Below are 16,285 nucleotides of genomic sequence, written 5' to 3' on the forward strand. Positions count from 1 at the left end.
CCCAGGTAGGTCATTTTGGTGCTGCTAGTGTTGCAAAAACAACATGGGAGGCAGCAGCTACAAGTTATCCATCTCTGCAGCCACAGCAGGTGCTGTGATCCTCAAGCGGCTTGACTTCACCCCCGGAGACTCAACATAGAATCATAGAACTGTAGAATTGGAAGGGATCCTTAGGATCATCTAGTCCAGGCATAGGCAAACTCCAGCCCTCTAGATGTTTGGGACTACAATTCCCATCATCCCTGACCACTGGTCCTGTTACCTAGGGATGATGGGAATTGTAGTCCCTAACATCTGGAGGGCAGGAGTTTGCCTATGCCTGATCTAGTCCAAACCCCTGCCATGCAGGAATAGGCAGCTGTCCCATTTGGGGATCGAACCTGCAACCTTGGCATTATCAGCATTCTCTCTGGAGACAGACAGATGCCAAAAACAACATATATGGAGATTAGTCCTGTCCTGCCACAAATACCTTTCGGTATTCATATCGCCTATAGATATCTTGACAATAAAAACTGAAGGGGGAGGAGCTTAAGATGCCGTTTACGAGATTGCCACCTAGTGACCAAAAGGTGAAGTGTTTCCGGGGGGGGCGGAGTTGGAACTGAGCATGCTGCATAACAGAAACTTAAGAAATTAAAAGCGGGTATTGGTGTAGCCTGCATGCGTTACAAAATTCATGGGGTGGGGAGGTACTGGCTATATTCTATCGCCATTGTCGGAGGCAGTGTGACTCCGAAGACCAGTTGCTGGTGCAAACGGCCAACCAGATGCCCCGTTTGGAAGCCTGCGAGCAGCAGCAACCCCTTTCTGGCCCTGTAGTGACCAGTAGCTGGTATTCAGAAGCATCCTCCCTCTGACAGTGGAGATAGAGCAAAACTATCATAGCTCACGGCCACTGGCAGCCTTCCGTCCCATGAATTTGCCTAATCCTCTTTCAAAGCCATCTTGGTTTGGGGCAGTGTGTCCCCACCAGTGGGAAGGAGGCTTCTCCTATGCCCTTTGTCCATCGCCCATCACAACAGGTAACCTGACTGCCTTTGTTTCCTAGCTTGGCAAGCGGCTCACCAGCAAGGCCCAGGATGCCCTCGAAGGAGTCATTCTCAGTGTGAGTAAAAAAATAATAATAATTAAATTTTAAAAGACTATTTGTATAAAGAAGGGACGGCTAACCTGTCGCCCTCCAGGCGTTCCTGGACTACAGCTCCCATCAGCCTCAGCTAACACATCCAATGGCTGGGGATGGATTAGGTGGGCCATGGCCTGATCCAGCAGGGATGCTTTTGTGTTACATTTTTTGGTCCCTGCCCAGAGCGGTGTGATGGGGAAGAGATGCCAAATTCCAACAGTACCTCGGTTTTGGCCGAATTCAAGCCACATCTGCCAAGGGGCCATTGGGAGTGCGCACAAAAGGCTTTAATTTTCCTGTGCCTGCCATCAGGTAATTCGCCAGATGGTGTGAATTGCCCCCAATGGCCACAGGATGAAGGTTTCCCCACCCCAGTAAGTTCTCAGCCAGGGCGAGATTTGAACCTCGGCTTTCCGCTTCAACTGTGCCAACTTCTGAAAGAGGAGTTGGTTGTCTCCTTCTGCTCCCCTTGAAGATTGCAAAAGCAGCTTCCTCGGGGTCAAAAAAGCATTTCCCAGCTTTGTTCATTTGCCAAGACTGTTGGAGAGAAACGTCGCTCAAGAGGGGTCGAGTGAGTCTTTATTCCGAGCCAAGAATCCACATGTGGGGAACCTTTGCTCACCTCCGCACAGCAGCCAGTGAAAAATCCCTGAGTCAGCACTTGCAAGCTTTCCCCCCTCCTATGCCAGCACCTTAATGGGCTAATAATTTCTGCCTGGGCGCCGCTTGTCGTGGATAATTGTGGGAATAACGCCACAGTTCGACAACTCTCTTTTCCTAGCGAAAAAGCATGCTAGTCAAAGTTGAGGCTGCCCTTTGCTCTTGCTTTGTTGTTTAGTCGTGTCCGACTCTTCGTGACCCCATGGACCAAAGCACGCCAGGCACTCCTGTCTTCCACTGCCTCCCGCATTTTGGTCAAACTCATGCTGGTAGCTTTGAGAACACTATCCACCCATCTCGTCCTCTGTCGTCCCCTTCTCCTTGTGCCCTCCATCTTCTCATGAGGTGGCGAAAGTATTGGAGCCTCAGCTTCAGGATCTATCCTTCTAGTGAGCACTCAGGGCTGATTTCCTTCAGAATGGATCGGTTTGATCTTCTTGCAGTCCATGGGACTCTCAAGAGTCTCCTCCAGCACCAGAATTCAAAAGCATCCATTCTTTGGTGATCAGCCTTCTTTATGGTCCAGCTCTCACTTCCATACATCACTACTGGGAAAACCATAGCTTTAATTATACGGACCTTTGTTGGCAAGGTGATGTCTCTGCTTTTGCAAGAGGCTCCACAGGATCCAACCACAATCAGCTGACTGCACAGGGGCTTGGCAAGACACTCCAGTCATCTGTCTTGTCAGAATTTGTACCTACAACCTCCGTTCTGGCTGAACTGGTGTCAAGTGTAGCGGGGCGGCCAGCCCGCGGTTTGGTCAAAACGACCTTGCGGGCCAAATGCGGACTGATTGAGCCTGCCATCTGGAGGTTCCCCACCCCTGGCTAAAAGAGCCTTGGGCATTCCTTTTGCCAAAAAGCTCCAAGGATGCTTTGCATCATGCCCAGGAGCCGGTCCCGCCACACATCGGCATCCACCTGGGCTGTTCAAACCACCCACAAGCAAGCCTGCGCATTCACAGGAGCGAGTAAATGTAAACGAGGCCATAGGCAAGAGTATGCCATCTGTTCCCAGCATGCACCGGGAGCTGCTCATCCCACACGCTAGCAAGCAACGAAATGCAAGCGTGTTCATCTATTTTTTTACTTCGTGAAAATTGTGTGCCCCTCGATTGTAAAGAAAACTGCAAGGTCGTTTACGGAAAGAACAAAACGATGCAGTTGCTGGGGAAAACCACTATTTAAAACTTTCTTTTTCCAAAGTTAAAATCAGTTATAAACTACACACAGATCAAAACAAGTGTCAGCTCGCCTAACGTTTTTGAGCAGTACAATGGTGACACCTGCCTGGTGTCAGTAGGCAGGGAGTTCTAAAGCAAAGATGTTCTCTAAAAGAATGATTTCCTACAAATGCAATTTCATTCACCCACTATAACAGTGCCAGATCCACAGATCAAAATGGTCGAGTGGGCAGATACGGGGGAAAGTGTTCTCACAGGTCCCAAGTTGCTGAGGGCTTTACTTATTCATGGTAACAGCTTGGTAGCAAAGAGTATTCTGTGTGGGTCTCTGAGCACAGCTATTCCATGCCGACCAGGTCTCACTCCTGCTGGCAGTCGTACTGCAACATTCTGCACAAGCTGCAGCTTGCGAGTCAAGCACAAGGGAAGCCCCACGCTGCTTCTGGCATGCATCACAAGAAGACACGCGTGAGCAAGCACCAAAGATGGTTTCCTCCATGTCCTGATTGTGGGCGTCCCAGAGGCATCGTGACGGAAACAGGATACTGGGCTAACTGGAAATTTGGTCTGAGTCTGAGGGCTCATACATGGGTAGAGTCCCTGGCCCACCCGCTGTTTATTCCATGTCTTGTTAGTTCAACCTTGCCCTTTTTACTTTTTTTTTTGTTTTGCAGCCAAAGCTGGAGGAGCGAGTGAGAGACATTGCCATTGCGACACGGAACACGCGGAACAACAAAAGCTTGTACAGGAACATCCTCATGTACGGCCCCCCTGGGACGGGGAAGACTCTCTTTGCCAAGGTAGCCCCAGTGGCATCATCGCGTTGTGATCACTGCCAGCAGTTCAATTGACAGCCTCTCGGGTCACTACTCCTGAAAGCAGGGGAGAGCTCTTCGCATCAGGGCACACTTATAAATCCTGCTCTGGTCGGCATCAGAGCGGAGGGTTGGGGCCCTCTGGTCGGCTTAAAGTTGAGGGTCGGGGGCTTAAGGCGTCCTAGTCACTGAGCCTTTGATAGGACCACCTGAGTATGTTTCTGTGACCTTTATTCAGGAGGGCTAGGATGCTTTTTATTTTTTTGTAAACGATACTTTTGGAATTTGGGGTTTTGCAATAGATTCTACAGAGCTGTGTAAACACCATAGGGCAAATGTTTATTATTATTAATATTATTATTTATTAAATTCGTATACTGCCCTATACCTGCAGGTCTCAGGGTGGTTTGCAAGACAAGATCACAATATAAAAACACAGACTACATAATCAAAATAAAAACAAAAACAGTCCAATAACTCCCCCCGCCCCAACACATTTTTAAAGGGCATTGGGTGTCAATGTTTATCATTGCTTGATTTTCTTTCTCGCTCCTCTAGTTGCTGAGCCTTTGATGGAGCCCCTGAGTATGTTTCTGTGTTGTTTAGAAATGAGGACTAGGAACCTGCTTTTTTAAAGTATTTTTTAAAAATATTCTTGGGAAGATAGTTTGCGTACAAGATTCTACAGTTATGTAAATAAAAAGGTAAAGGTAAAGGACCCCTGACAGTTAATTTCAGTCGTGAACAACTCTGGGGTTGCGGCGCTCATCTTGCTCTATAGGCCGAGAGAGCCGGCGTTTGTCCACGGACATTTTTTCCGGGTCATGTGGCCAGCATGACTAAGCCACTTCTGGCGAAACCAGAGCAGCTCACGGAAACGCCATTTACCTTCCTGCTGGAGCGGTACCTATTTATCTACTTGCACTTTGACGTGCTTTTGAACTGCTAGGTTGGCAGGAGCAGGGACCGAGCAACAGGAGCTCACCCCATCGCGGGGATTCGAACCGCCAACCTTCTGATTGGCAAGCCCTAGGCTCAGTGGTTTAGACCACAGCACCACCTGCATCCCTTTATGTAAATACCACAGGGCAAATGTTGATTGTTATTTGATTTCTCTCCCCCCCCTTCCCCCCCCCCTACTCCAGAAATTAGCCATGCATTCTGGCATGGATTACGCCATCATGACTGGTGGTGACGTCGCCCCCATGGGGCGGGAAGGAGTTACTGCCATGCACAAGGTCTTTGACTGGGCAAATACAAGCCGGAGAGGGTAAGCTTGGATCTATTTCCCACGACTTTCACGGATCAAGAGTTCCATCTTGCTTTTGCACACACAGACACACACACACACAAATGTCCCTTTTCTCTCAGTGCACAATCTGTTGCAGTTTTCAGTTGCTTCATTTAATCTCAGTGTGGTCTGGGCGACTTCCAACAGAATATTAAAAACACAGTGAAACATCAGACATTAAAAATCACCAAGTGGTGATTGCAGAGCTGTTCATGGGCCGGATCCAGAGGGCAATTGAGCCAGATTCAGCCCACGGGCCTTAGTTTGCCGACCCCTGCCTTACACCGAGTCAGACCAATGGTCCATCTAGCTTGATTGTGTCTACACTGACTGGCAGCAACTGTCCAGGGTTTCAGGAAGAGAGTCGCTCCCAGCCCCACCTGGAGATACTGTTCAGGATTGAACCTGGACTCTTCTGCGCACACAGCGGATGCACTGCCCCTGAGCCACGGTGCTTCCCTGAAACATAAAGCTTACTGTGCAGAGGTTAAGTTGACCTTCTTGGCCCCGCCCACTTTTGCCTCTGGCCCCGCCTGCTGCTCGCATGCTGCCATCAGGTTGAAAGAGATTCTACAGTCCTGCTGTTGTGGTGCCCAGCATGCTCTCTACAATACAGTGGTACCTCGGGTTACGTACGCTTCAGGTTACAGACTCCGCTAGCCCAGAAATAGTGCTTCAGGTTAAGAACTTTGCTTCAGGATGAGAACAGAAATTGTGCTCCGGCGGCGCGGCAGCAGCAGGAGGCCCCATTAGCTAAAGTGGTGCTTCAGGTTAAGAACAGTTTCAGGTTAAGAACGGACCTCCGGAACAAATTAAGTACTTAACCTGAGGTACCACTGTAAAGGGAAAGCAAATACCTTCCGCAGTGATGGTGCTGTTTGGCTCTTCGTCTCTCCTCTCCTGCACTTCCAAGCGTCTCCCAGAGACCCATTAAAACCGAATAAGAGAAACTGGGGGTCCGACGCTGTGTGCCTGTGCCGTCCTATTTTGTGGGGGGTGCCGAAGGAGGGAGGTTCGGTGATGGCGCCGAGCGTGGCTAATTGATGATGTATGTGTCCCTTGATTGGCTCCGACAGACATTCGCTCCCTTTGTCCAAACTGATACGCAGCCATATTCATCACCAGAATGTTTCTATTTTCCACCTTTTTCTTTCCTTAAAAAGAAAGGGGGGGAGAGAGACAGAGAATGGAAAGCCACCCATGAAATGAAATATTTAGAGCTCGGCAAAACAAACTTCCTTTTGCAGAGGGTTTTTCGTGGCCCACCTTTTTGCGGGAGGAAACGGCAAGAAAAGCAGAAATGCTGCATGTGTTTAAAAATGCATTGGCGATCCATGTTAAATTATTCACCGGGGGGGGGGGGGGGAGATAGAGAGAAAGCCAGCAGAATTGCAGATCCCAGAATGTGACAAAGCAGCCTCTCATAGCTCCCTGAGTGACTTCTGAAACCCTCCTCCCCTTTGGTACTTTGCAAGCCAAACCCTAGAGCTATGGTGTGTTTTCATGCTATTCCATCCTTAAGGAGTCTTTTTAAAAATAAAAAAGCATTGTGGTTTGTATGCCAGGGAGCATAGTAACACAGAAAAACATATCCATGGTTTTATCAGTCTTGTTCACACCTGGCCATTGGACATGCTGGCTGATGGGAGGAGTTTGTTTTTGGACTACAACTCCCATCATCCATGCCTATCGGCTGCGCTGGCAGATGCTGACGAGAGGAGCTGTTGCTACTGTTGTAGTTGCTTTATTTATTTATTTGAATTGTTTCCGTGCATTGTTGTCGCTGCTGCTGCCGCTGCTGCTGTTATTTAATCTCAAAAGCTGTTGACAACCCAGTTTAAAGCACCAAGTTAAAAAATGACACAATATCAGAACAATACCTTAACAGACAAAGCTTGCGTATGTAATGTGTCTTTAAAGGAGCACAACGGACAAGAAAGCAAAATTCTCTCTTAAACCATATCATGGATAAAAATCGAAGGCTTTCATGCAGTCCTCAGAGCTGACCCATGGAAATTAGCGAACCTAAGTTACTCATGTTAAATTTTAACGGGCCTACTCTGAGTAGGACTGACTAACGTAGGTCACAGCCCAAAAGCAATAGATGCCACAAAACCTACTCTGAGCAGATGGTTGAAATGAATGAACTTGTCTAACTTAGGTCCTTCGGTGGGCACGCTCCGAGAAGCTCTTGGTTAGGCACAATCCCATATTTGTTATTTTTTTACACCGAAGCGTCTTGGGTGAACTTTGGATTGGTGATGGCCCAACTCTGCAAGGATGGTGGGCCCATTTGCTTGACCCACTGCTCCTGCCAGGCTCACCCAGGTCTTTCATTTTTTTTAACAGCCTCTTGTTGTTTGTGGACGAAGCTGATGCGTTCCTGCGGAAGAGGTCGACGGCAAGTACTTCACACTCCCTTCTCTCTCTCTTGCATGTTGTACGCATGCTATCGGTTAGTTTTTACCAAGTATTTATAAACTGCTTTTCATGGAATGTTTCGCAATCGTAGGGTGGGGAACCACGAAATAAAATAATTAAAATATGGCTATACTGAAAACACACACTGTCAGAGCTGCCCGAGGTCCCAGCTCACAAAGGACCAACGCCGGTTCTTATATATACAAAAGTCTTTATTGAAATTCAGTTTCGATATGAAAGCCGCGGCGCGCAGCTCTACGTCTTGAACTCTAGACCGCTGAAGCTCCGTCTGAATCTCCTCCCCCCAGACACCAGTTTAAGACTCTGGCCTTGCTCCACCTCTTCCTTTGCTCTTTCCTCCTCTGGGTCCGCCTGTCCACTGGGGTCTTCCCCTTTCTAGACTCTTCTGACGCTGAGTCCCCTGAGTCTTCCCCCTGCCTCCGGCGGGCTTTAGGACCTGGTTCCCAATCCGGGTTTTCTGCTGTCCCGCGCGCCTGTACATTTGAACTTGGCACGCGCGCCCAGCCGGCAACCTTTCTCCTGACCGTTACACTGCTCCTGTCACTGCTTCCCCCTTCGGGGGGGCTAGCTGGACCTGACTTCCCCTCCGTCCCCTCACTCTCTGATAGAGGCGTGGTTAGCCCGGACTCATCTTCTCTCCCTACTGGAGGAGACGCTGGCCCTGATACATGGGACTCTTCCCCCCCACTACGCTCTGGTGGGGGAACTGGTCCTGATCTCCCGCTGCTGCTTTGGGAGTCCCCGCTGGCCCCTTGCTTCTGGTACGTCCCCCCTGGGACCCCCCTTGCCCTGGCCATTGGCACCCCCCTCTGGGAATCTTCTGAATCGCTGGAGAAGCTCGTGGAATCTCTCGGGCCACTGTCATACTCCCCTATGCTGCACTCAGATTCTTCCCCTTCGCTCTCCGTTTCCTCTCTCCCCTGTGCCTCTGCTCCTGAGCCCCTGACACACACACAAACACATTTAGTTAGTTTTGTTATTCTCTGCTTGGGATTGTGGAATATTCCGTGAAAAGCAGGTTATAAATACTTGATAATAACAAACTGAAAGAGTATGTGTTTTCTGTATTTTTATATTTTAATGCATGGTTAATTTAATTGCAATTTCTCCTCCTTTGCAGGAAAAAATCAGTGAAGATCTACGAGCCACGTTGAATGCCTTCCTGCACAGGACAGGGCAGCACAGCAACAAGTAAGATTCAGGGGAAACATAAGAGCCATCTTCCAATATCTGAAGGTGTGTCATGCAAAAGATGAAACAGACTCTTTGGGTTGTGTCCAACATTTGTCCTACTCAGATTAGACCCACTGACTTGCAAGGTCGCCTTACCTCCATATATAGCCGCTCAACCACTTCAATTGGTGCCACATAATACCAGTTAAGCATCTGTAAGAAATTGATTATCTTTGGAACTCCCTGCCTATTGACATCAGGCAGGCACCTTCACTGTATTCTTTCTGCCCCCTACTAAAAGCATTTTTGTTTAGGCGAACCTGCCCAGACGCGTTGAACGTTGACACGTGTATTTAATCAAGGTTTTAGCTTCTTGTTGAGTTTAAATTCTTTGCTTTTTCCAGTGTTTTACATACCGTATTTTTCCGTCTATTTGGGGGGGGGACTCAGATTTAAGAAAATGGGGGGAGATGTTGGGGACAGAGGGCACCCCTGTCGGGTACCTTTCGCTATCTTAAACGGATCTGTCAAATTGTTATTTATGATTAGTCTAGCACTTTGTTGTGTATAAATCGCTTTAATTCCTTCCTGGAATTAAATTTAAAGGAATTAAAGCGATTTATACACAACAAAGTGCTAGACTAATCATAAATAACAATTTGACAGATCCGTTTAAGATAGCGAAAGGTACCCGACAGGGGTGCCCTCTGTCCCCGTTACTGTTCATTATGGTGCTAGAGATAATTACAAATAAGATTTTTCTAACCATATTATTAGAGGGCCACTGTTAGAAGTGTGGGAAAGGAATAAAAAATTATTGGAACAGAAAACCCTCTGGTGGTTATCACCAATCGATATACTGACAAAAAAGATAATAAACACTGAAGGGGAAAGATGGACATATGAAGATCTATTAGTTAGAAATGAATCCGGGTGGAGAATCAGACCATATGAAGAAATAAAAAATAAGTTGACTGGCTGGATTCAATATCACCAAATTAACTCCATGTGGGCGGAAGATAAAAAGATTGGGATAAATGAGAAGAAATCTAGATTTCAGATTGAAATGATAGAAGGAAGAACAAAATTACTATCAAAAATGTATAACCAGTTACTTGAGTGGGACACCAAAGATGAGGAAGTGAAGGAGGTGATGGTGAAGTGGGCAGTGGACTTGGGTTATAATATAGAGTTTGACAAATGGAAGGCTTTATGGTGTAAAGGTATGAACTTCACGGCATGTACAACACTCAAGGAGAACATGTATAAGATGATGTACAGATGGTACATGACGCCGGTAAAATTGGATAAAATTTATAAAACAGGTGATAAAATGTGTTGGAAATGCAAGAGTAAGGAGGGCGACTTTATACATATGTGGTCATGTGAGACACTTAAAAAATTTTGGGAATCTATAATGAATTTTAAAAAGTCCTCAAATACACCTTTAGCAAAAAACCTGAAGCTTTCCTCCTGGGGATAATTGGCGAAGAAATCAAAAAGGAAGATAAAACATTTTTTCAATACGCAACAGTGGCTGCCAGAACCCTCATAGCACAGTATTGGAAAACGTCTAAAATCCCAACAATAATAGAGTGGCAATCTAAACTATTTGACTATTTAGAACTGGCAAAATTGACACAGAAAATAAGAAATCAAAAAAGTACAAAATTTAATAATGAATGGGATAAATTTAAGTTATATATGGAAACAGAAATAAAAGGAAAATAAAAATGTTGATAAAAAACAAATATATATTTGAAAAATTCACAGTAGGTATGAGATAACGCTTACTACGTAAAAATTGCTTGAAAAATGAGACACTGCGGATAAAAAATATGATAACTTTATTCCGAAATCGAGATAAAGGGAAGTCGATGAGTGTTTGTCAATGTAAGTTGAGTTGTCTATGTTTTTATGTATTACATGTTTCGTTTTTCTTTTTTTTTCTTTTTTCCTTTTTTCTTGGCTGTGTAAGTATGTTTGTGATATGTATGATATGTATGTTAAAAAGCAATAAAATATATATATATAAAAAGAAAGAAAATGGGGGGAGATGTGCCCATGTATAAGACGCCACCTAATTTTTGACATGTTTTAAAAGGGGGAAAAACCTAGTCTTATACATGAAAAAATACGGTAGTTGTTTTTAACATTTCATTTATTTTTTGTTAATAATTTAATTCTTTTTATAAAAAAATCAAGTAGTATATAAATCTTGAGAAATAGAAATAAGTAAATGGAAGTTTATTCATTCGTCCTACCCTGCTCTGGAGGGTAGGACTCGAACCCATGGCTTCAAGTTACAAGAAAGGAGATTCCGACTAAATGTACGGGACAACTTTCTGACAGTAAGAGCTATTCAACAGTGAAATAGTCTCTCTCGGAATTTGTGGGCTCTCCTTCCTTGGAGGTTTTTAAGCAGGGGTTGGATGGCCATCAGTCATGGATGCTTGAGTTGAGATTCCTGCATTGCAGGGGGCTGGACTAGATGACCCCTGGGGTCCCTTCCAACTCTTATGATTCTATGAGCCTAAACGTGGTAGGGATTGGGGACCTAAGGCATGGGGAACAGGGGGAAATGTCCCTCCAGGCCCTTGGTGCTCAGCCAGTCTATACTTTTCACCCTCCTTGAGTGTTGTTGCCTGACTGGAATGTGTCCTTCAAGCACTGCTGATGCCTCTCGCTTGTCTGGATTGTGGCCATAGCATGGTGCTTGACAACGTATGTGTGTAGAAACTTAACGTACTACACAAAAGTAAAATTCACATTACTTGCTCCACCCACTTTTGCCTCTGGCTCCGCCCATGTGGCCCCTGGAAGGTTGTCAAGAATGGAATCTGGCCCTCAGGCTGAACAAAGTTCATACCATAGACATACGCATTACTCTTGGATTTTGAGCCTTCTCTGGGCATAGCCAACCCATTTTGTTTTAAAATAAATAAATGATGAAATGGGATACTATCTCAGCGTTGCTTTCCACTGCAGAATTCCTTATTGCCCGCAAGCCTGGCTAATTATACATTTGGCTTCACTCTAGTTATCCTGTTTTGACGGTTCTACTCCCCCCACCCTTAAAAAAGCAAATTTGATTGGTGCATATCTTCATTTAGGGAATAGTTCTGGGTTCCCTCTTAAAAAAACAATGTTCTGCAGAGCCTGTAAGGAATTGACTTCAGTCACTCAACGCCACAATAACGTATGCGAATCCACCAATAATGAGCCCCCGGGGAGACAGTTAACTGGCAATTCTGCCTTCTGTCAGGAAAATGTGTGCTTTTAAGTAGCCAATTTTACGCTTCTAGCAAACCCTTCAGGAATGCCGAATCCTGGACGTTCAGAGTTATTGTTTCCAAGAGCAACTGGTTGGGTCCAAGATGGCTGCCCTCTCGTCCTCTTCCAAAATGCCTGCCAGTTCTCTTATTCAGAGTCCCCCCAGAAGCGCAAATGGGAGACGCCTCTCATTCAAGCTTTTTTGTGCTTGTGAAGTTTGGTTAAGGTAAAAAGGTAAAGGACCCCTGGACAGTTAAATCCAGTCAGAGGCAACTATGGGGTTGTGGCACTCGTCTCACTTTCAGGCCAAGGGAGCCGGCGTTTGTCCACAGACAGCTTTCCGGGTCATGTGGCCAGCAGGACTAAACCACTTCTGGCACAATGGGACACTGTGATGGAAACCAGAGCGTGCGGAAATGCCATTAACCTTTCTGCCGCAGTGGTACCTATTTATCTACTTGCACTGGTGTGCTTTCAAACTGATAGATTGGCAGAAGCTGGGACAGAGCAACGGGAGCTCACTCTGTCGCGGGGATTCGAACCGCCGACCTTCCGATCGACAAGCCCAAGAGGCTCAGTGGTTTAGACCACAGCGCCACCCGCTTCCCAGAAGTTTGGTTAAACCACCATTTCGCCCCTGTAATTCCTGTTTTTGTTTTGCTCTGTGCATTTTTACTTTCATTTGAGGAGTGAATCTGAGGTGGTCTGGGGAACCTATATGAATTTTTAACTTTATAAGAGAGATTGGGTCAGAAAAATAGTAGCATAAGAAGTTGCATCAGACAGGCTTGTGTACACACCATGTATTTAAAGCATATGACGTTCCCCATCCCCAAGAATCCTGGGAACTGTAGTTCGTTAAGGGTGCTGGGAATTGTAGCTCCGTGAGGCATAAACTACAATTCCCAGTGTTCTTTGGGGTTGAGATTCATGTGCTTTAAATGTACGCTTGTATACACCGCCTGAGTCAGACATAGGCCGTCTAGCTCACTATTGTTCTTTCCTCTCCAGATGTTGTTGGACTCCAACTCCCATCAGCCCCAGCCAGCATGATCAATGGTCAAGGGTGATGGGAATTGTAATCTAGGGACATCTAGAGTTTGAGAAAGCCAGTCTATGTTGATAAGCAGCATCTTCCTAGAGTTTGTGGTCAGGGTCTTCCTCAGCCCTGCGTGGGGATTTGAACCCTGATCCATGGCCCTCCTGGTACCTGCTGTTCAAACCAGGCACTCTGAGGTTCTTCCAGGGCCTGTGCTAGGAGTGTGCTAAATGTGAAGCGAAAGAAGCTCCAAGACAGTCTAAATAGTTTTCTTGCTCTTATACTTTGCCTTAGGCTTGGAAACATTAATTAATAATACTACAGATTCTGCTTATTTTGGTTAGGAGGGGAAAGGGAGGACGTTTTCAGTTTGTACCAAATGTGCACATCCCTAATAAACTATTTATTTATTGGCCGCTGTATAAGCCAAGCTATATTTGTGTCCATCTTGCCACGGATTAAATGGAACAAAATTTACAGTATATCAGTATAATGCAGTTTATACACCTTATAATACACCTTGTAAAATAAGGTATCACTATAAAAAGGCAGAAGAGAAGATTTTTGTTGGGTTAAAGCCATTGAAATGAAAGGAGGAGAAAACTCAAAAGAGCTGACTTTGAACTGTAATAATGCTTCTTGCTTGCCTTGTTTGTTTGTTTGTGTGTGTGTGTGTGTGTGTGTTCTCTTCCACTCCAAGTAGACTCCTTGAAGCTAATGCATACGACTAACATAGAAATATTAATTTTGTCTGCTTTGAGTAGAACTTAGCTGGATGCAGCACTAAGATTTCTGCACGAGTTGTGCATCGGGAAGGGTCAAGTCCATGGCTCCACCAACTTTTGGCTCTGCCCTTGCCCAGCCCTGTTATGTGACCCCCACAATGTTGCCCAGAGGGGAATGTGGACCTCGGGCTGGGGGGGGGGGAAGTTCCCCACCCCTGAAATAAATAAATACCTTCTGGGGTTTATTGTCATTATTGGAAATATTCTGTTAAATATTGTGCATGTTAAAAAGATTTTATTTAAATACCGTATTTTTCCGTGTACAAGACAATGCCCCCTACATTTTTTTTAGTCAAAAATTGGGGGTCGTCTTATATGCAGATTTATACGGTAAGTCTTGGGTGAGTTGGCAGCTCCTGAGTCACTTGAGTGCCAGAACAACTTTTTTTGGCAATTTTCAAAAGAAAGAAAAAGCGATTTGGGGCGATTTCCTCCCAAAGCTGAACAACTTTAAAATACTGATTTCTTAATTTTGGGGTCCCCAAAGTAGGGGTCACCATATACGTGGGGTCGTGTTATACACGGAAAAATACAGTAACGGGTAAGAAACTGCCCCCTTTTTTGTCATTGTTGTCTGGGAAAGCATTTAGGGATCTCATCAGGGCTGCGTAGCCGCAAGCCAGGCATGGGGCAATCTAGAAAAGTAGCCAGTTTCCGAATGAATGTGGAGATGGTGGCTCCCCCGGCCTTTTCTCCCCCACTGACCCCGGGGGGCCATCTCTGAACAGATGGTGAGAGTGTCGCCGCCAGCGCCCATTAGGAAAACAGGCTGATTCAAATCATAATGCGCCATTAAATCAGGGCTTATTGTCAGTCGGCAAGAGAGAGGGCCGGAGGGGGTTGCGGGCAGAAGAGAGGTGGCCCGCGCTGACTGTGAAGCAAAAGGATGCTTAAAGCAGTGCGTGAAGTTTTGGGAAGGAGCTGGGAGAGTTTTGAGAGAAGTAAAAGAGGCAAGAGGCAGAAGAAGGTATGCCTTAGTCTGCGGTGCTAAACACACAAGTCCTGGGAAGTGAGACCCATGGGATATAAAATAATGAGTAGATAGGCATAGGATTGTTGCTTTTAAGCTTCACCAGCATATACTCATTCTGTGTGTGTGTGTGTGTGTGTGTGCGTGTGCGTCTGTGCACACGCACTTTTTTGGGGGGGGGAACCACTTTGAGGGGTTTTTTTTTACCTGATACGTATCCAGAGGTACCACTGTATGTGACTATATAAATTCTTTTTAAATGCCATTCAACATATATCAAAATATATCATTCTATAGACCAACATGTCATATAAACGAAACATATTATGAGAAATTAAAGTCCAGCAGATTCATCAGGAAATACAATCTATTCAGTTCTTATATTGGCAATATCCACGGTATCAGTCTTGTAGTGTTCCACATCAAGATGCTTTTAAGAATTCTAGTGTTCCTTGTCTGCAGGTACTTCGTCTGATTTGTGTTGTTACCAGTTTTGTATTTATGTGGCAAAGGGTATGGTAGTGTTTTGAATGAGTTTTGGGGGTTTTCTACCAGCAAGTGGTGTATAAATTTTATGAAATATATAAAAATTCTTTGATTCTGCAGAAAAGCGGAATGTGGTATTTATTGGTTAAGAATGAGGGAGAAATTCGGTTTGATTTGCATTAGTGTGCTGCCAAAACTTTCTGCAGTGGGAGGAGGGTGGGTGGGTGTGTGTGTGTGTGTGTGTGCGCGCGCGCGCGCATTTATTAGGGACTGCCTTTTAAAGAGGGTGGGGGAGGTTCTTCTGAGAGCAGTTTTTAGAAGCACCTCAAACCCTCTGTTAGGCCTTCCTGCAGCCTTGTATAATCGAGGGGACAGGCACGTCCCAGAGCAGTTCGCTGCAGCCACATGAATTGCATCCTGACATTTTTATGCCTCTATGAGGATGTTATGGGTTGTACCCAACCACGTCCCATTCAAATCAGTGGACCTAAGTTCGTGAACTTCAGTGGATCTAATCCGAGTAGGGCTGGCATTGGATACAAGCCTATACACACACACACACACACACACACACACACACACACTGCATGCCTTTCTGTATTAAACAAATGAGCATTGAATGGTTTTATGGTGTTTGGGGGGTGCACACTTGATCACTGGTACAGTCCCTCGAAGTATTCCCACCCTCCCTGCGTGCACAACTCTCTTTGAAGTGGAAGGGGTTGCGCATGTGGAGGGGGAATCCCAATAGAACTGCCTTGCTTTATAAGAGAGGGAAAAAATGATGGTTCTCCTCTCCTCTCCCCAGGTTCATGCTCGTCTTAGCCAGCAACCAACCGGAGCAGTTTGACTGGGCCATCAATGACCGGATAGACGAAATGGTTAATTTTAAGCTGCCAGAGCTGGAAGAGAGAGAGCGTTTGGTCCGGATGTATTTTGATAAGCACGTCCTGAAGCCGGCCACTGAGGGAAAGCAGTCAGTATACTTATTTATTTTTAATTAATTACCATATTTTTCCGTGTATAGGGTTCCCCC

At 45.7% G+C, this 16,285-nt stretch overlaps 1 protein-coding gene across 1 annotated transcript in view; it reads left to right on the forward strand.

Annotated features, from left to right (window-relative positions):
- Positions 1–16,285, forward strand: part of ATAD3A (ATPase family AAA domain containing 3A) — a 45,063-nt gene that overhangs the window by 19,043 nt on the left and 9,735 nt on the right. Inside the window, exons 9-14 of the mRNA XM_083752655.1 lie at positions 1,052–1,108; positions 3,650–3,775; positions 4,936–5,060; positions 7,431–7,482; positions 8,644–8,714; positions 16,058–16,225. Coding sequence (XP_083608781.1) covers positions 1,052–1,108; positions 3,650–3,775; positions 4,936–5,060; positions 7,431–7,482; positions 8,644–8,714; positions 16,058–16,225 — 599 coding nt within the window. The remainder of the gene's footprint in view (positions 1–1,051; positions 1,109–3,649; positions 3,776–4,935; positions 5,061–7,430; positions 7,483–8,643; positions 8,715–16,057; positions 16,226–16,285) is intronic.

The sequence above is a fragment of the Podarcis gaigeae genome (genome assembly GCF_964106915.1).
Source record: "Podarcis gaigeae genome assembly, chromosome: 8".
Taxonomy (NCBI): Eukaryota; Metazoa; Chordata; class Lepidosauria; order Squamata; family Lacertidae; genus Podarcis; species Podarcis gaigeae.